The 21,474-nt window shown below is 40.7% G+C and overlaps 1 protein-coding gene across 2 annotated transcripts in view; it reads right to left on the reverse strand.

Moving 5' to 3' along the window:
- Positions 1-8,841: 8,841 nt before the first annotated feature.
- Positions 8,842-21,474, reverse strand: part of LOC143327431 (metabotropic glutamate receptor 4-like) — a 177,547-nt gene continuing 164,914 nt past the window's right edge. The window contains exons 9-12 of one of the 2 annotated variants that reach the window (XM_076741750.1): positions 19,787-20,722; positions 14,919-15,165; positions 13,823-13,868; positions 8,842-11,643 (exon numbers count right to left, since the gene is read on the reverse strand). In XM_076741750.1, coding sequence (XP_076597865.1) covers positions 13,831-13,868; positions 14,919-15,165; positions 19,787-20,722 — 1,221 coding nt within the window. In that variant the 3' untranslated portion in view covers positions 8,842-11,643; positions 13,823-13,830. The remainder of the gene's footprint in view (positions 11,644-13,822; positions 13,869-14,918; positions 15,166-19,786; positions 20,723-21,474) is intronic. The other variant, XM_076741749.1, reaches the window with a different exon arrangement.

Here is a 21,474-nt window from a genome sequence, read left to right on the forward strand (position 1 = left end):
GCCTTCTTCGACACCTCAAGCATGATGGAGGGACCACAACCTTCATGCAGTGATCCAAATGGTTGGAGGCTGCTCATTAATATAGATGGGGTTTTTATAGGAATGGCTGTTGGGCTAAATTATTCAGAGGGTTCAGGGAGACATATGGGCAGGCCCCTTCAGTAGCACAGCTAACTGAACACGTAAATACCTACTGTGGGGCAGGTGAAGCAGAGGAACGAGCAGGGATTCTGGTGTGTGTGTGAGAAGAGTAATGGCATTGAGTCTTGACAGTCCTAAATCATGAGCTGTAATAGTGTCACCAGGGTAGCAGCAACCATATTCAGACACACAAAACATGGGCTGTGTTTGTAATTTAAAAAAAAAGGACAGGTAGCATGCGTGTGACATGTATGTGCACATGTAACACATACAGCTAATTTGAGTGTTAAATGAGCAGCGTGCTGGTCGGTTCAACATTAACTATTGTTAGTCTGTGAGGAAGATCCGGTGATGATGATGTGCAAGCAAGACAGCGTGGCAGGACAGAAAAAGACTGCACAAACAGCTGTGGAGACTGGTTAAAAATAGCAGCGAGGATATTACTAAATTCCTGTCAGGGCATGTACACATTTGATTGACATCTCCTCACAGATGACACACTGCTGCAAATCCACACACACAGACTCCACAGTGTGGTGATAACCTGGCCTTGCATTCATGTGGCATGCACACATGTGCAGTAGCTCTCACGCACACACTCGTGTGCATACTTGGAGATAAATGAGGGGTCTCATCCTGTGATCAGGTCCATTAAGTCACCCTGTCAGTGTGGGCATGCTGTTATTATTGTGTGAAGAGTGATGGTAACAAAGACATGAGTCTGTCCCTTGTACTGTAATGTGAAGTTGAAGAGCATACAGACCGCGTACTAACACAGCGTAGCAGTGGTGGTATATCAGTTTGACAATCCTTTACTCAAGAGTAGCAATACTGCAATAGAAATTACTCCATTATTAGTAAAAGTCCCGCATTTAAAAGCTTACTTCAGTAGATGTTCCCAGTCTTTTGTACTTTTGTATGTAAAATCTTGATTTGCAAAGTAACTAAAGCTGTCAAATGTCATGGTGTAGAAAGTACAATATTTCCCTCTGAGATGAATTGGAGTATTATAAGTATAGTGTGCATATAAAATGGCCTAAAAAAATAAATAAATAAATAAAAAATCCCAAGAATAATACAAGAATGCAAGTACCTCAAAATTGTTCTACCAGTTAATGCAGTACTTGCATAAAGGTACACTCCTCCACTGGTATAAAGGTGTCTGTTTTGTACTGTCGCCAGCTTTTCTTGTGATCTTTGGGGTTGTACTTCAGAGGGTTCAGTTCTGAGAATTTCCAACAGCAAATAATAATTGTATTCATGTATTTCTTCAAGATCACAGATGCCTCAATTATTATCACTTCCACTGTTGATTTATTTCCAGCCTTGAAAGTCAGGTGAGGCGCTTTTGTTTGTTGGCTGCACAAACTTGTGCGCAGTGTCTGTGTCTGCAATTTTAAACAGGGAGCCAAGTGTCTTGCTGATGGAATATTTATCTTTCCTCAACAGGGTTCCATTATGCTGTCATGCAGTTTGTTAAGATTATTTGAGGTCCAGGAAAAGGCTCCTATTATGCATAATGAGTTTCTTCCCGGGTGATTTAAATGTTTGTAGAAGATATGTGCTCATTTGAATTTCAATTATCAGATTCCAGTGTAGAGTTTTTTTTATTTTTTCCCTTCATCTAATTGTTTGATGGAGCATGTCCATAAAGTCTTCAACTTGTTGAGAATAATCACAGTAATGTTGTTGTACACATGTAATGTATTTGTGTATGTACGTGACCTCTTAAGGCGCACAAAGAGCCTTTTAAACATGGATAAAGAAGCAGGCTGATGCTCAAACAAAATGAACAAACACTTCTTCCTGTAGGGGGGTCAGTTTGGGGACATGAATAAACTTCAAGATGAACTGCTCATTTTTGAATATCATCAGGCTGTTGATGGTTTACCCTTTCCTTAACCAAAAATATTCCCGTCACATTCCCTGCACAGTCCCAATGTCCACGTTTCCTGTTGCATGAGTGAATGAAGGTGGACCCTTTGGATGGCCATCTGTAAAGACTGTGCTGTAGCACACAACCTACACTGCTGCCTTCAGGTGGCTGTGGGGATTTGAACTATGACGACATGCTCAAAATATATGGACATGATTACTACTCATCATTTAGCACAGCATTTCTGTTATGATCACATGGAATATTACGTTTTAGATGCTGATCTAAATGCATCAGTTGTTGTTGTTATATGTATCTTTATATTATTTGGCATTATTCTAGTATTTAGTGTATACTTTTTGACAGAATCACAGTGACACAAAGCTTTCTAAACACATGCATTTCCTTTACAACTAAAATATATTTTACATAATACTGGTTTTATTTCTGTGAAACATGGATGAATGATGCTGCAAACACTTTGGGCCATTGATAACTGTTCAGACTCTTGTGTGTAGTTTAGTTGTGCCTATAGGGATGAATAGATTGATTTCATGACATTTTGCAGCACATACCACAGTGCTGAACCACCAGACTCCTGCATTGTGCTGGCTTTATTATTAAATTTACTGAACCTTCTACACCCGGTGTTGGAAGTTGACATTAGGCATGTGAAATGTTGTATGTTAGACTTCAACCATACTTTACTGAAGAGCATTGTCTTCCTTACAGGAGAAAGGACACAGTCGGGACATGAGACCATTCCTTGAGTAGAAACTAGAGATAATTTCAGTGATTACTGCATTTTTGTGACTAGTCAAGGGAGGTCCAGATGAATTTCCTGCTACAGGCTTGCTGTAATGGGCCACAAAACAGCGTATAGATTGTCACTATGATTTATTGTGCTATCCAGGAACCCCTCCCCCCTTCACAGTCAGAGTTGTAAAACTGGTAAAGCAGAATGCATGCTGTGTGATGGAGACATTCCAGAATGATTTCATTAAAAAACTGCTATGAAAAAACCTTGAATAAAAAGAAAAATATTTTATGTCTTTGGGATATGAAACTACTATTATTGCTCAGCAGAACACATGCATTATATATTGTTACCTTGGCCGAGGAGGTGATGTTTTCTGTCGGTTTGTCTGTCAGCAGGACAAAAACCTACTGGCTCAATTTTCATGAAACTTGGTGGAAGGATGTAGCATGAGCCAAGGAAGAAGCCATTAAATTCTGGACGAGATCTGCATCACGGGGTGGATAGGCCAATTATTTTTCCCCTTTCCTTAACATTGCAAGATAAGGCATTGTGGAAATTGTAGAAATACGATGACTCCATATCATAGTCCACATTCACGGGTACCAGTAACCCTCTGCGGTAGCCGACACATGTAGTTGCTCAAACTTCATACGGAAAGCATTCATTATATTAGATTTTAAGGAAGAATGGTCAAACTTTATGCTTCACAAGAACAAGCGATAATATTGAGCTTGTATATTTGCATATCATAGAAGAATGCACTGTTGGTCATTGGCGAAGGTCTGCGCTCTCCGAGTGCCCTTCTAGTTCGTATCATGTCAAAATACAGCCTTTCATAGCAAAGAGGTCGTTCCAGCTGGCCTAGTTTCGGTCCCTTTGTCATTAGAGCTTTGCAGCCTTCTAGCTCCATCACTCACAGTAAACCCCTGCCTAGTGCCAGCATTAGTTGACAGAAGCCGCACGAGTCACATAGAGTGAGACACATGTGCACGGAGTTAAGATTAATGGAACACCCCATACAGCTGTTGGGACGGCCTGAGACTGTTTGAGTAAAAAGGGACAACCACAGAGCATTTGACCACGAACAGACAGGAGAGGAATGTTGCCGACCTAATTCGCTCAGCATATTGTACTTTATGATGCACCACAATCCAGCAGGGGTAAATTCAATCTGCGCTCACCACAGTCTTAGCACCCGGGCACAGACTTCACCACATTCAGAGAGAAACAAAACACCTCAGCCGCATTTAATGCTTTTCTCCTGGGGACAAAATAAAAATACCCGCTCGCTGGTTAGAGCAGCAGAGTGGAAATATTAAAGTAATATTTCAAATGAGGAAAACCTTTTTATTTTCAGCATGTATTCCCTAAATGATCCCATGAACAGTACTTATTAATTTACACAGCGGGGATGTCGACATGGTAATATTAGATTTAATGGGGAAATATTCATAAGATGTGGCATTTTTGGGTGGTAATTTGTAGGAAATAATATTGAGAACAGTGTATCCTGGTCTGGTAAACCATGCATGAAAAATTGAACAGGAGAATCCAATCCAGGTTCTCATTGTTTACTGTGTGAGTCGCACAATAGGTAGCTTTAGGGTTAACAAAGGTTTAGAAGATCAGTCAATTTAATTTATTTAAGTATATATATATTCCCCGAAGCAGAAATCACAGTTTGACTCAAGGGGCTTAATAATTTGTACCTCATACGTCACCCTCTGTCCTTAGGTCCCCGATTTGGGCAACAGTCAAAAGAATCAAGAAAAGAAAAGAAACCTCAGGAAGAGCAGCAGAGCATGGATCCCTCCCCCAGGACAGACAGACATGCAGCTCTTACATTAGTACGTTCTGCATAGCAAGCAAACACATAACATCTAACTAAGACCTATGTTTTGTAAAACGTTCGTAGCGCCATCACCCACATTCTTTTTTTTTTTTTTTTCACTTATTTTACCCTCTCTTTCAAGCAGAAGTGCAAGATCCATCTCTGACTAAATGTGGATAGGAAGGCCATGATTAAAGTGTAAATGCATTTCCTTTGTGAAGACAGAGGGCACCTCTCAGGGTACAGAGAGAAATAATATATCACTAGTGAAACCACTTCTAGATAAAGCTTTTAGCATAGGCAGTCTGTGTGACTTCCACTTGAACCCTTAAAGGGTTTCCATTTTTTATTCTGTTTCGTGTACAAATCACAATGTCTAACCAACGCCCGCTGATAATTATACCTGACATCAGGCCTGCGTTTCTTCCACAGCCAACGTTTTTGTCTGATCCAGGATATAAGAGCAAGCCAGGAAGGTCAATGAGACTATAGTGTCTTTGGCAGCAGACAAATACTGGTGGTTTGCCAAATTCATCATGTGCAGAGTCATTTTTTGCCCATATGCTTGTCGTTAATAAAATTCGTCTCAAAGTGTATCCAAATTGAGCGTCCCGACAGCCAAGTCATCCAAGTGTACCATCTAATTGCAATGGCCCAGGTTCAGATTTGATCGAGGAAACCTTTGTTGTACATCCCCTCTCTCTCTTCCCCAGCATTTCCTGTCACTGGCCTCTATCTAATAAATTTCCCCCATAAAAGTCCCCCCAAAATACTTGTTTAACTCTACTACATTATGAGAATAAAGCATGAAGATAAAGTCAGGAGCCACTGAGACATTTGGGCTTCCACATGAAAGCGTCAGACTCTTGTCAGTCGGTCATTCGCCACATCATGAGAGGAACGCCTTTGTTTGTGGGGACTGTTTTCACCAACGCACCTGCTCACAGCTCCGCATACTCAAAACTACAAAGATATTCAGATGTAGTCGATGATGAGGAACGGACCTAAAAGTTCTGTCATTTTGAGATTGTCTTGTTTTTACAGAAATAAATAATAAACATTAAGAATCAGATGTGGAGTTTCAGCAGAGGAGTCACTAACAGCTTTTTACCTACCTGTCAGTGGACAGGAGGCTCCTGTTTTGTCCCCACAGTGGCTTCAAAACACATCAGGTGATGAAGGCAGGCATCTGGTGATTAATTCTTTTTATGACTGATGACAAATGATCTTCTACCAGTTCCTAGCAGATGTATGTATGTATGTCTCCAGTGGTTATCAGACAGTATGGGGGGGTGGGGGGGAGCTCACAGTTGAGAAGTATTATGGGCTACTCTTCTCTGAAGTAGTCTTGCATCATCAGCCCTTGGGGTCTTTCTTGCAGTCACAGTGACTCTGCACCTGCTTGACAACTGAATGCGATTCCTGTGGTGGGATTTTTCCACTGTTCAGCACTGTTCATCCTCAGCCATGACAGAAATGACAATATGCTATGCCAGGGAGCGTAGAGTGTTAAGAGGACTGGATGTGGCATGGCATTTCATTCAATTTGTCCTGGTGGCCAAACATGGTACTGCAACAAAAAGTTTCCTGCAGACATTTGGACATAGCGGGAAAATCACAGGTGTGTATACAACCGCAATTCTCAAGAAGTTGGGACGCTGTGTAAAATGTAAATAAAAAACAGTCTTTTGTTGCTCCTCTCCCAACTTGTTTTAAAAGTGTTGGTGCATCAAATTCAGAACAAGCAGATAACTGCAAAAATGCATGGCTGTAAATATTGAAAAGAAGGATGTGCTAACTGTGCATTAGCTGTGCTATGTGTGTCTAAATTGGTATGAATTCAGCGACCAAAATCAAATGCACTGCAGAGTAAAGCCCTCTGCTTGACATGATCTTATATATGAAAGTGTATTCCACAGGATTTTGTGAGACTGTGATGGGTGGACCCCTGACCTGTGTGGGAGTTCCGGGGGCATGCTCCCCATTAAAAGAAATTTTGCACGGTTTAAAACTTAAATGCATCAATCTGGTGCATTTTGAGAGCAAATGTAGGAGTCTAGATCTATGAAGAGCTTTGTGTTCTTATAAACAGTTTTTTGCTCTAGTAAACATATAAAAATATCTTCAATACATTATGAAATCACGGCAGGACAAAGTTACTTAATGGGAATCTCTGTATGAGTAAGGACATTATACTTGCCTGCAAAGAAAAAGAGGAAAACTAAGACTTCTGCTCTCTCACACACAACAAGCCTGAGTGTAAGAGACCAGTTATTCCACTAAAACCCAGAAAAGCTTTTCAGTAGTCTGGGGAAGTTGGCGGCAGGAAGGAGAGACTTTATTAGAATTTGAAAAATGTACTTTTCCTCCTTGGGCAGTCTCCTATACATCACAGAGAAAGAGCGACTTGCACAGTTCTGTATATATTGCTGTGTTGCTAATTGTGCAGGGGAGGGGATTCACTTAGGAAACACATGGCTAATGATCGTGCCTTATCAGTGATCACCCAGGTGGCAGTTTCAACCCTGCAGTAAATCCACTGTAAAGATAGTTTCACCACAGTAGCTCTACTTTTCATTCCTAGTGGCTCATAATTCTGTCAGCTTTTATAGATAGCCTACTATGATATTTCCTCAATTTGTTCAAGGCTTACGCTGCAGCTGTGGCTGACCATATTGATCCATCATTAAACCGAGGTTAAGGTTGTGATTCCCCTGATTACTGGTGCAACTCACAATACACATGCAGCACTGTCGTTCTGTGTTATATTGGACTTGCGCTCGCGTTTGACAGTTTCTGCATACTTGTCAATGTAATTATACAGGGGCATGACACGTTCAAAAAGAAGTCACAGCTCAACAGTGGCCTTGAGATCTTCCCCGTGTTACTTTCTAATTTAGTATTTTTGAGTGATGGTGAAATCAATTTCTTCCCAACCCCCCTGACAGCTTCTCCTCTGGCAAACCGCATGGCTTTATGATTCAGCAGTGAAAATGACAAGATGGAAAATCCTGATTCTTTCAGGGCATGTACAAGTCTTAGCTCTGGGTCATCCCAATATGACATGTTGTATGTGATCTGAATGTGGCTTTCCAGTCTTAATAAATTATCCACCGGTGTCCAAGTGCATTCACGTGACCTGAATTTGCCATTCCAGAAAAGCTGTTGACAACAAGGGCATTGATTACTCTTATATTGTGTGACTGATTAAGTTCATCACTGATCAATCTGCCAATTATTTTATCGATCAAGTGGTCAGTGGTTACTCATTTAGTCTGAAGAATATCAGAAAACTAAACTATCAAAATTTTCGATTGATAATTTCAGTTCTAATAATACAAAAATCTAAAAATCTGATGAGTTAATTGCAAAGGACATTAATGTTGCATCCGGGGCATCAACCAAGCCTTAACAAGAAATGCTGACAGATAGACATTTTTTTTATTTGTCCATAATGGTAAATTACACCATTTATAACACAAGTCTTTCTTTATTTCCAAATTGAAACCAAAATTATATCATAGCATCAAGTTTTCGTGCAGGAAGAAAAAAGAATATGCTTAGAAATTAGTTAATTGAGCTTAAATTTTGCATTATAGAACTATTACTGTTCCTATCTACATGAGATAACTCACTTTAAAATTTTTATTTAACCAATTGTCTTGTATCATAAATGCGTGTCTGGTATTGGTAACAAATCAAACTGCTTGAAAACTGGTTGAAATTGAGTGCGAGTTTTGATTATTTTAATTGTGGACAGACTTCCTGCCTTCATAGATTGAATACATCCATTCGGCACAGCTCCCCTGTACCAATATGGCGGCTGTTCCTAAGGAATTGTGTTATGTGGGTGTATGGCCTCTGTGCAGCTGGAGATATGAATTTTTTTTTTCATTAAGTGCATGCTAGAGTACACCTACCAAGCAGCATAGTGATGCACCATCGATTCGCCTCACACACCGACGAGCACACAAACCTTCACCTCACACAAACAAGCAGCTCTGGCTACATCCACACGAACACTTTTCATTATAAATCAGCATTTCAAAAGGAAACTGATATATGGTATGTTCCCCTGGTAAGGATTACTGATAATGATGATTGTGGTTATTGATCTGTAATTATGGAAAAGCAATTCTTTGTCACAATTAAAGGTGAAATACGTTGTGTTTTGTATTGAATTGCTAATGAAACATGCTAACTAAGAAACAGCAGCAACACCTTATTAGCAAAACAGTCTTTTATTAGAAATATCTTGTATAAAAATGAACATGCTCTACACATTTTGTATTTTTTCTATAGATAATTCATAAATATCCAGGCACTGTAATTCTTTTTTATCTTTCTTTTTTTTTTTTTTTTCAAATAATTCAGTACATAAAGCAGACATGATCAATCCATTTTAATAACGTACATTAACTTGCCATTTAAATTCAGTCAGCACTTACATATTCTATTTTGTAACACAGACAAAGTGTTTTAGAAAAATAAAGGGGAGGGGGAGGGGTTGTGGCAAAAAAGCTGTAAATGGTCATATTCACAAACACAAACAATCCCACAAACAATACTTTATCAAATGATGAGAAAACAACATTTGCGGCAACACCCTAGTCTTTTGTAGAAGCTGAGAGCTGAGAGAATCATTGATTAAACCAAAATATTAGTTATTTATAATCCTCTGCAGTAGTTTTCCTTCTGGTTATACCTTTCTCTCAAATTGTTCACATGATTTGTTATGGGTTTTGACATGCAACATACACATTTTTGCATTGCTGAGGATAACAATTAATGAGACAAATTCCAGAGTTACTGTGGATGACGAGTACTTTAGAGACTGCAGACAGAAATGGAGTTTACACACTTAATTAGGACGTGTACATTGAGTGCTCTCTTCATTAGGTCTGAACAGGATGGAAAACACCATGAAGGATCCATGGAAAGAATGACAAGAGTAGTTCAATGGGTATGAGGCACAGAATGAAGGCACTGGCCCTTATTTATCAAGCACCTATACATCCCCCTGTCTGATCGGAAAATGAGAGGTTGTCATTGTTTGAGCGACTTTTGACCACGAGGGAGCGCAGAGATTCCCACACAAACACAAGAAACACAAACCCTGAGACAAAAATGCCTAATTACAATGTTAGCAAACAGCTGCCTACTTGCACATCCCTCATACACAGAACAACATAGGTATCCTGTTGGATGTCATGCCTTTGACTCCCTGTTGAACTTAAGTCTAGTATTCTCTGGCCTTTTACCTCTAAAAGGCCGCTAGAGACTAAACTTTCATTTCTAGCCATTGATTTATGTATAGCTTTTTTGTTTGTCTAAATTTTCAGAAGGTTGGAGAGAAATGTGAAAATCTGACAATTACTATGCCCCCGAGGATTTTGGAGAACATTTTAAAGGAACATAACATAGTGCTTGCCCTAAAGAAATCCTATTGAGCCTGTTGACAGATAAAACACTCCTTAGGAAATGTAGTGCATGAACCTACTTATCTTTGAGCACTTGTTTGAAACTGTTTGATGGAACTGTTCTTGAACTGTCTCCAAATGGGTCTTCATTCTCAATTACTACATTAGCCTAATTTTATTCCCTATTGTATTTCCTGGCAAGAAACACAGATTACCTGACCATCCATCACAAATCACAGGAGGTTCACATGTAATACTGTCCTATGCAAATCTATCTCACTATACCACCAAGCTCTAAAAATAATATCACAGTAGACTGATGTGTTGTTTTACTTGGCATTTAGCATTTAGGGACACAATACTGTTACTCCACTGCTATATAAATTAGGAATATATTTTTAAGTTTTTTATCTTTAGACATAGAAATCCACATATATAGAAACATAGGGCAATATGGTAATAACAGTGGATAGTATAATTTTTTGGACAGAAGCTCAACAAATGGGGCTACTTTAATTTCTCACAATCATCCAACTGCTTGAACGGCTTCAACAAACGAATGATAAATAAGGGCCAATAAATCTGGGATGTTTAAAATGGCATCGACAAGTCTCTGAGTCTTGGCTGACATTTATGGAGTGTGATGTAAACTATAAAGGTATTCCATGGCAATCGTTTTTAGCTTTGCTCCTTTTGTGTTTGAAATTGCTCTTCATTCAGCAGAGGGTAACCCAGTGGGTAATGGTCCAAAATGACATCTCCACTGTGAATGACAACCATGACAAATGTTGCATTCCATAGACGTTGACAACACAGCACAGTACACGTGATGCTCCCACAAGCATGCTCTGGGACTGTACACTAGGTTTGCCAAGATGATGGCATCATCATCATCATCATTATTATGAAACATTTATTTAAAAAAACTGGGATGACCCACTGCTTTTTTTTCCACTGTTTCAGATATGTAGGAATGCTGAATGTACCGTAGTAAGGCATGTACAGTTTGAAGAGTACTGCAGCTTTCAACCTCAATAACACCAGTAACCAAAAATAATGACTATATTTTATACTGTTTCATCTCGTCAACTGCATTTGACTTGAGCAAAAACTGAATACTTTTTTCCCTGTTTTCGTTGAAATGAGACAGACGACTCAGCTTCAGAGAGAGCTGAAATTGTGTGCTATACACTTCAGAAGGAAAACATACTGTAGGTTCCAGGTGGTTCACTCAGCCTGCATCTAGAAACATCACTACTCAACACTCACTTTGTCTCAGAAAGGGTGGGAAGAGGAAAATTAACTGTCCAATCTCCCTTACATCTCCCATCTCCTTTCTGCAAATCTACTAATTTCTCATAAATTTGGCATTCAAGCCTTTACCTGATTCTCTAGAAAAATATGACATCCTTTCTTTTTATGGTGTGACAAATTCCCATCTTTCCACCCTAGTCCTCTTTGCTGTAGCAGCTTGGAAGTCCTCCAGTATTTCCCCAGTATTCCCCAGAATCAGGTGATTTCTCCTCAGGCAGGCCCTTGCTCCGCTTCCAAGGTTCGTCTCTGGCTTAGATGGCATGGTTGCTGTAGCTTATGTATGTCTGCTTGGAGGCCAACACTGTAAGTGAAGGTGCAGGAGAAAGAAGGAAAGGGTTAAAAGCACAATGGGTGAGATTGAAATAGGCGTGAAACAGTGATCTTTCAGAGCTCGGGTCCAGATTGATGGGAAGGTCTATTTATGGATGTCTTCATCAAACAGGTGCAGGTGGAACCAATCATAATAGCAGGGTGTTGTAATGTAAAAGCTGTGTTCAGAGGAGTGATACCTCCTCTACCATTGTCCTCCATTTATACTGAAATGTGCTAACTGTGAAGCTGACAGAAGAAGTGTGACTCTGAAACTCTTGCAAAATTAAGAAAAGAAAAAGAAAGAAGAAAAAGAACTTGAATAGGGCCGCAACTAATGCTTTTTGTCATTACTGACGAATCTGCTGATTCTTTTTTCAATTAATCAATCGTGTAGCCTTTGAAATATCAAAAAATTGAAAAAAACAAAAAAACAAAACAGAAAATAAAAACCAAATCAGTGCTCAAATTGATTGTTTTGTCTAATCAACCCTGAAACTGAAAAATATTCAATCTGTAATGATTTAGGGCAGAAATCCAGAAGCTGAAGTCAGAGAATATTTGGGATCTTTGCTTGGAAAATTACTTAGTGATTAGCAAAATAATTGCTTATTAATTTTCTGCCAATGGACTAATTGATTTTTCAACTGAAGAAATCTGAAAGTAAATTTTACACGACAACAAGAAACAAAACTGCTGTTGATTGTTGCAGTTGAATCATTGATGGTTACAGCACATCGTAACATTTCAGACATTTTAACATCATGAAATATTTGTCAAGACAGTGATGCAGATGCAGTCAGACTCGCTGGCGATGGTCATATCAGTGTAAGCACCTGCTATTACAGTGCCAGTAATGACATCTGGGGAAATTCTGTGTTGTTGTTTTTGTTTTCCTCACAGCTGATTTTATCTTTTATCAGAAATGTGTCATATAGAGCCACCGAGCAGATCACAACAGTGTAATAGAATGCAGTATTAACCATTCAAATGCAAGTCTTTCACCACATGCAAAGACCTGAGATTTCTCTGTGCACCAAGCAAAGCATGCAGCAGTCAGTCAGATTTTGAACTGTAAGGCATATTAGATGTAAAATACTCGTATTAAGATGGTATGTGATCTGACTTGGCACTATAAGTGTTGTCGTCAGTGCTTGATAATTGTGCTCATTATTCTTAAACATTCTTTTCGTTTTCAATTTTATACCAGCTGTGAATAAAACACACAAGACAGAGGACCGGAGGGCAGATCACAGTGACCATAACAAGCCCATACTGCTGGTCAGACATGACTATCATACCATACAGTACCTGTGTGCATGTGTGCAGTCATGCTTCTGTGCACACATATGTTTAGGTGCAAGTGTCATCATGTACGTGTGTGTCATCTTTTTAAATAAAGCTGCCCTCAGCGAGCATGCTTGGTGGTGGTAATCACACTACCAATCTGCCAATCTGCCCACAGCAGCCTTGGCTGATTGAATATGTCAGAGGGGATGAATCCAATCAGAAGACAGCTGAAAGCTCGAGTCGGGGCAAAAGTGCTGCAGAGGGGAGATGTGTAATGGTAAATGTTTCTGTATAGTTGTCAGTGCCATGTTGGGAGTGTGAATGGGGGGCGGTATTTTCGCCATTTCATCCAAAGCATCTCTTCCAAGAGAAGCATTGATAAATGAACCTTATTTGAATATTTATGTGCTGCAAGGCCAAGATAAAGAATAGATGGTCCAGAAAGAATTGGAGCTGGCAGACCCATCTGTCTTTTCCTGTTCACTCTTATTGTTGTTGTTGTCCCATTACCGCAAATTCCTTCTTTTGTCAACAGGGAAACAAATTACAGGCGACACGTGGCTATCGCTTGTCTCCTGCACTCAGGCAGAGTGGTGTCATCTTCCCACATTAACGGGCTTTACCATGCTGATTGGCCATTTTACAGCACCACACACCAATATTGTCTATCCAAGTTAATGTCTTTTGGTCAAGGGTGGATTTGTGAGGGCGTGATTACTGCCTTGTGTCCGTCAGGGTGCTGTATTATAGCCAGGGGCAGCCGGGATGCTTTGTGCATAGTATAGGCAGGCACGGGTGTTGTGGTGAACATTAGCAGAAATGAAGAGGATAAAAGTGATCACAGATAAGAAAAGGGCAAAGTCATTGTCTAATCAGGTTACCTGAGAGTCTAAAGTCCCTCACAAGGCTCCCCTCCCTCAACACAGTCTGACACATAAGCACAAAGAGCAGTTGTTAGATTCACAGTTCAAACCAGAGGGTGAGACCAATGAATGGGCTTTGTAATTGGATAAGATACAACCACTCCATTCTGAGGTCAAAAAAAAAGGCATCCATACAAGTGTTAGTGCAGGCTTTTTAGTCCTAATACACATCGCTCTATACTGTTCAGCTTGTCAGAGTATAAAATCAGGACTTTCAGTAATCAGAACATGTTGGGTTGCTTGATTGGATTTAAGCCTGCCCCCACACAGGGTCTGCCTACTCACACACTGTATCTTGGTGATTGAAATGTCCTCTTTTCCAAAACTGAGCTACCCGTCTCTTTCGTCCCTTTCAAAATCAGACTAGTGTGGGCACGCTGTCACACCTCCTGATTCACAAATCCAGTGTGGTGAGAGTTAGTGAGAATGGAACTATTTTTCTGCTTCATGTATTCAAAATGCAGGATTATCCTGGCGAAACAGAGAAGTTACTTCCTGCCCTTTTCAAACACTTTGCTTTTTTATTTCCATATAGCATATATGGAAAATACAAAACTTACTTAAAGTATTGGACCTTTGCTTAATCTCTGAAGGGTAATATGCTGTCTTTGTCCAATTAATAGATTGCAGACTATAAGGATAAGTTTGAGTTTCCATTGAGCAATGAAATTGTTAAATAATGGTCTATTGGGAAAACCCCAGTCCTGTGATAGCAGGAGGCAAAGTTGAAATCTCTCTTATCAGTTCTAATTATTCACACACTTCTGTTTATGTCATCTGCAGTGGCTCATGTTCAAACAGCACTTCAGCTGGCACTGAAATGGCACCCTAATTTCTCTTTTGCTCACGTAAGGCTTGCTAATTTCTCGAACTGCTGAAGTGCAAAATAACACTGCCATCAATTATTTTCACCTAAAAGGAGTTCATTACTTTGGAGTAGACAAGTGTTTTCTATAACTGCTCTTATTTTACACAGAAACATAAAATCAAGTCCTGGTCTAGTGGAACATATTTCATTCTGTCTCTTTATGGCTCCGTCAGGCGTGATACCAACCTTGTGTTTCAAGACTTTCACAGAGTTCAGACTTGGCCTCTCCATTGGGCCTCAGGCCACCTTTGGGGTTGAACTTGTTGGACATGGTGGCCGCAGTGACCACAGCCTTCAGACTGCGCTTGCGCTTGGGTACGTTCTGCTCCGGATGGAAGAGAACCACATAGACCTTCGGCATGTAGAGCATTCCCAGAGAGACTGACGCACTGAGGCTTACAGAGATGGTCAGGGTTGTGGTCTGGATGTACATCTGTATTATGGAAGAGGTGGTGGAGACACAGACAGACAGTCATTTGTTGAGGCTATGCTGACTGGTGTTCTAGTTTTAGAATCTTAGCGTAAGCTAAAGGATGTGCCACTTTAAGCCTGCATAGTTTGAATTTAGTCCATCAAGGAAAATCCAATTCGTACATTTTTATTCTGAGAGCCAGTTTTCTAGACGAGTTGCTTTTGGAGCATGTGATGGCTTTCAATAGACTGAGGATTTTAAAGTCTTGCATGTAGAACAGACACTGCATTGCTCAGGAAATATGAAAATCTCTGCGTCTTATGTAAGGAGAACTTTGCACAGCACACAGCATCTCATAATCACCACACAACAAGAGTTGGTGAGGGCACACAGTATCCTTTACTTATTCTTTTCACTTGCTGGGTTGATCACTCCTGAGCTCTGCTTTCATTGCTATGTTTGTTTATTTATGATGTACAACTAATAGAAGTACCCCCCTGATGGGTGTCTATGTAGTCTGCGTATAGATGTTTTTGCCCTGAGGTTTTAGACAACAGCATAAGGATTGTGTGCTTTCTGAAGCCAGTGACAGCTGCAACTCACAGCTGGGTAGCAGATATATAGCTACAGGCAACAACTGTGGAGCAGGGAGGAACATCCTACAGCATATTAAAAGTGCCTGCAAGTGATTTTTCATTTATGATAATCATCCCAGAGCTCAGACACAGTCAATCTCTGATTTGTTGATGGAGGCAATGTGGTGAGTCAGCGCAGGGGCTGTAAAAATATAATAGGTAGATCGTATTTGATATTGACACAGCCTGTGAGAGGCTTTACATATCAGATACACAGACCAACTAAATATGAAAACATGATTGCTCCCGTTTAAGAGTGTAAGGGAGATGTTCCATTAACAAATGTAATAAAAATCGTCAGTGAGTGATGAAGTGATGAATTTGAACTTGAAGGCTTGTTTCACAGTGATCCTGCTCCGTCTTTTCACACTGTTCCAGTGTCAGAAACATTCATTTGAAAGCAGAGCAAGAGAACAGTTGACTTTGCCTCTTGAATGAAAATTGCTGAGGTCCACTGAAGTTGATGAACACGAGGCGGAGAGTATACAGTGGAAACACAGCTGGCAGACATCCTTCAAACAGATTTGCCTGAGGTTTTGTCTGACATTACATTTGCCGACATCACAAATGACTGAGTCACTTGGCATGGGAATAGCCCACAGGGCCCTGCACCGCTAGCATGTCAACAGTTATAAATTCGGTTTCCCCAACATGAGGTTATGACATATGTTGTTTATGTTGTATGTGAGCTTGTACAGCGTTTTCCTCTCATTTCAAGAAGCTTACAGTTTGTTTTTTTCTTTTTTTTACAAACCTTTACAGCACCATGACATTTAAGCTGTAGTTAAATGCCACTTAGTATTAAGCTGACAAGATATTTTAAATGACGCCATATCATATATATGAGTGTGTGGTTTCCAGCAGGGTAGCATTTTTTAGCCATCTGAGTGTTTGTGTATGCATAATACAGGAAGCACATTATTCTGAAATAAAATGTATAGCATGACCTGTCACACAGTGACTATGATAGATGCTGATGTAATAAAAAACGAAAGTGCAGAGAAGCCTTGCACAAATTAAAGCCCTAAAGCCATGTCAGTTAAGAAAAAAAGATGTCAGTGCAAAATGGAAGTGATAGGGCATTGTATTCCATCATTCTGCAAGCTGAACATGAGCATTCCTTGGTGATAGAGGGGGAGTGTTGTAATCTCCTGAGAAGATTACACGTGGCCTGGGGTGAGTTCGGAACAATATTGCTACCCCTCTGGAGTACAGAGAGGAGTCACTCTGTGAGGGGAGCCGAGACCCTTGTCCACTTCCATCAGCCCTGGTGACATAAATTTTCCCTGACACGCCGATATGATTGCCAATCTGCTCCATCGGCACAGTGAGGGAACAGGGCTGGGGACAGAAACCTCAGTGGGCTGAGCCATTATGAAGTTTCTTTGAAGCAGGATTGCTCCGTTTTGGCATTAGGCATCAAATCCGTTGTCCAGACAGCTGCCAGAGATGTCTTTACCTATACACAAAGCATGTGAACAGGAAGACACTTCGCAGCTCTTCCAGGTCCTTGTATCCAAATATATTTGACTCAGGGTATTCTGGGCACAGACAAAATTGCAAGAAAGAATTGCAAAATATTTTATTGCATATGTTTCCTCTAGGGAGACATGCCAGAGAGGGAAAGGCACAGGTGTAGATATTGAGAATAATGATGGCTGTATTCCACTGCTGCTTCACTTTCATGGTCCTGGTGCTGTTCACGCTGGCTCACTGTCACACAGTCATGGCTTTCTGGGGCGCTTGATGAGAACAAAGCCACCGTTAATGTTATTAGTAACACCTGTGCTTTTCCTATAATGACCGGTCAAAATGTCTGCTGTGAAAAAGGCTTATTAACTCTAATTTGGTTTGTCTCTAAAATGGTGACACAACAGTTACTGTTTCTTTGGAATGGGGCACAGTTTAAAGAGGACAGATCATGTCAGGCTGTAGAATATCATGCTTTTAGTGATTACTACATCTGTTATTGAATAATGAGTAGAAGTACATATTTTGGATAGTCACATTTAATGGAATGGATTAATATTTAATGGTGTCTATAGGACAGTACTAAATGAATAAACAGGATTCAATCCATCCAGGGAAATGAAAGTAAATTGCTTCTCAGAAAGCTGGAAAATAGTCTGCAGGGCCTTGGTCAATCCTGATAAGGTGTTTCTTGTTGTGCTTTATAGTTTCGGTGTTCTTTTACAGTTCCACTGTCTGTCTAGCATTTTATTTAATGGTGTAAATTGATGCGACCTTGATTCTTTGTGATAGCAGCATAGCAAGACGATTTGTGTGAGCAACGGTTGCATTGGACTGAAAACCTGTTAGTCAGAGAATGATTTCCCCTCACAGTTTATCCACCTGCTCTTCAGTGGCAGAGACACAAGTGAAGAACAGAGATTATTTCTGGTTGGCTGCCTGTTTCATCACTGGCTGTGTTCACATGCATGGGGTAGCTTACTTATTGGTCACACTTTCTGGAGAGCTGAAATCAGACATCCTTATAACCTTAAAATGAGTGTTCCTGTGCCATGATGAACCAGTTGAAAGAGTATTCCTTTCAACTTGTGGTGTCCTGCCAACACGTTCTACAGTCCACCAACAACAAAGTAAACAGCGAGTCACCAGTTGGGCAGCCTCATAGCATCAACAGTGTTGCTGCCTGTTGATGCTAAACGGCTTTGACCAAATCTACATAAAACACATCTGGCAAAGGACAGCCTAATGCGTTCTCGATTCTGCCACACGCTTTTTCCAAATGTATGTGTATGATAGTAAATGCAGCATTTTGAGCTGTTGTTCTGTTTATTTTTCAGTGTTGGACATGGCAGACAGAGAGCAAAGGCAAGTTAAAAGCATGCCTCATTGGTTTGCTCTCCCAGCTCTCCCTCTCTGATCTCCACAATGAAATTTACTTCATGTGTTACTTGGCAGGTCGATACCGAAAGCAAGAGAAAGAGGAGATGGCTGTTCCAGATATGTTTTAAATTATAGTTGTAATATTTATCAAAAGTTATCAATGGGCTGCCATAGTGAAATTAGTGGAAGACTGATGTTGACCTGAGCAACTTGATATTACTGGTTTACTACAACCATATATTTCTTCAAACTGAAGAGAACAAATAGTGTCCCTCTCTGAAAGGGCACTTCCCCCACAGCCTTTTGTACCTGAAACACTATCTATGTTTTAATACATGCTTAGGCATTTGATCCTGCTATCACTTTGCTGGTGCCAACGTCCGTGGACACATATCTTCCCTTTTAACACACACTTTTTCATGCTGTTGCAAATCTAAAGGCTCTTATTAAGGTTGTTATTGTGCAGCGCCATAGCATTCCCATACCGACGCTTCTGTTGCTAACAGTAGCTTGACATTACCACTCTCTGCTCCCAATACATCTGTGCTGAGCAACCTCAAAATTAGCACTTGTAAGAGGTAATTTGAGATTCACTTTCTACTGACAAGAAACATCAGCAGCCACAGTAATTTTATGCTACTTCACAGGCCCGCGTTATCTATTTCTGTGTGCATGAATGTGCGGTGATTGACTACTTGGTATTCCCACCCAGGAGGCTGAATCAATCACACACACAGAAACACAATTAAAGAAAACATATCTAAGCAAACTTGAGGTGAATGAATTATTCTCCCAAGTCGGCTCTAAAAGCCTTGTAATCCCCACAGTGGAGCACAAAGCCCATCATCTCGTGATGAATAGTGGCAGCCTCCACAAACACAAGAGGCTCATGCTATACAACAAACATAATTTGAGTGGCCATTTTCTTCACAATGAGGCGCACAGGAAATGTAAAAGAACTCCAAATGGAAAACTGACATCTAACATGCGCATGTGAATTTAATTGACTAGCTGCCATGGTGCTCTGTGTAAATGCAGTACAGTTGGTGAAAGCTTAGTGACTGCACTGGCATCTGATGTAAAACAATTAATTGTAGAACTGGGTAAAACGTGGGTGTCATTTTATACTTCCTCCACATCTGAAATGGAATACTTACTTTTTCTGCTGACTGTGAGGTCCCAAAGAAGATGGGGATGAAGGCAAGCCATACAATGCAGGTGGTGTACATGGTGAAGCCAATGGGCTTGGCCTCGTTGAATGTCTCGGGAACCCCTCTGGTCTTGATGGCGTAAACTGTGCAGGTGACCATCAGCAGCATGCTATAACCCAGCAGACAGATGAGGGACAGGTCTGATATATCACATTTCAGAACACCACGGGCCATTTTAGGATTGGCTGTGCGCTGGTCCTCATAGTCGATGATGGCTTGTGATGGGTCAACACCAAACCAGATGCACACTCCCAGGAGCTGCACGGATATCAGGCTGAATGTGATGACCAGCTGGGAGGCCGGGGAGATGAATCGAGGGGCACTGACCGACATCTTGCCCTGCTCAAAAATCCTGTAGATCCGATTTGTCTTGGTAAGCAGTGCTGCATAGCTTATACTCATACCCAGGCCCAGGAAAATCCTTCTCAGGGAGCATATAAACACATCGGGAGTGGAGATCATGAGGAATGTCGTAGCGTAGCAGAGAAAGATACCCGTCAGCAGCACATAGCTCAATTCTCGACCAGATGCCTTAACAATGGGTGTGTCATTGTAGCGTATAAAGGTGACGACCACAAACAGAGTGGCCATGATGCCCAGGACAGCGATGAGGACCGGGATGACTGCCCACGGAGAGCTCCACTCCAGCTTGACAATGGGGATGGGATCGCAGCCAGTGTGGTTCTCATTGGGCCGCAAATCAAAGCGACACATCTTGCAGGTGTAAGTGTCTGCCTGATACTGGTAGCCATCACAGTTCTCGCAGTGCCAACAACATGGAATTCCCTTCACGGTCTTCTTGCGCTGCCCAGGACGGCAAGGCTGACTGCATATAGAGGAAGGGACTTCTTGTGTTCCACCAGGCCACTGCATGTCATTGGTCTGGAGGGAAATTTACAGAAATTACAGGTTTATTCCACCTCACCACACTAGCTGTTGTACTCATATAGTCACATCCCTGAAAACCAAACCTAAGGCAAATAAATGTGCAAGTCACTATAGCAAAAACATTAACACAATTTACATCATATTGCAACTCTAGTTACATATTAAACAACGTGCTATAGAATGCATGAGTGCACAATTCAATTAACACTTATTTTACACACACACAAGTACATGCTGGATTAAAAAAAAAAAAGTAAATGGGATAGTCACCACATGAAAGCTGCAGTCTTTTTATCAAGACATCATTGTGTAAACTCACTGAATTATAACTCAACAGGAAACAACTTTGCTGTTTAATTACTTCCAAGGAATGCTGCACTTACCCGAGGAAAGATAAGTAAATAGAGTCAAGCTGCGTGGCACTGCAGTCTCAACACAGTGCAGTGCAGTGTCATGTGCCTGAGCTGTTGCACTGACGTTTTTTATTTTTATCACAACACAGTTTTCTTAAGAGGCTTTATTCAGTAAAATGGGGTGAAGAAAGGACCAGGGAATATTCAGCTATATTCATTATTCAAATAAACATCTGGATGGCTTACATGATTGGTTTTGTGTCTAAATGAATCTGCATATGGCATTCTTGAATTTCCTTGGAGGTCTCTGCCATGCAGGTGATGCTGATAAGTCAGACCTTGATGTCTACAATAATCCAATACCGTACCTCCAGTATGTGCATCAACACAATC

The sequence above is a fragment of the Chaetodon auriga genome, chromosome 10 (assembly GCF_051107435.1).
Source record: "Chaetodon auriga isolate fChaAug3 chromosome 10, fChaAug3.hap1, whole genome shotgun sequence".
Classification (NCBI taxonomy): Eukaryota; Metazoa; Chordata; class Actinopteri; order Chaetodontiformes; family Chaetodontidae; genus Chaetodon; species Chaetodon auriga.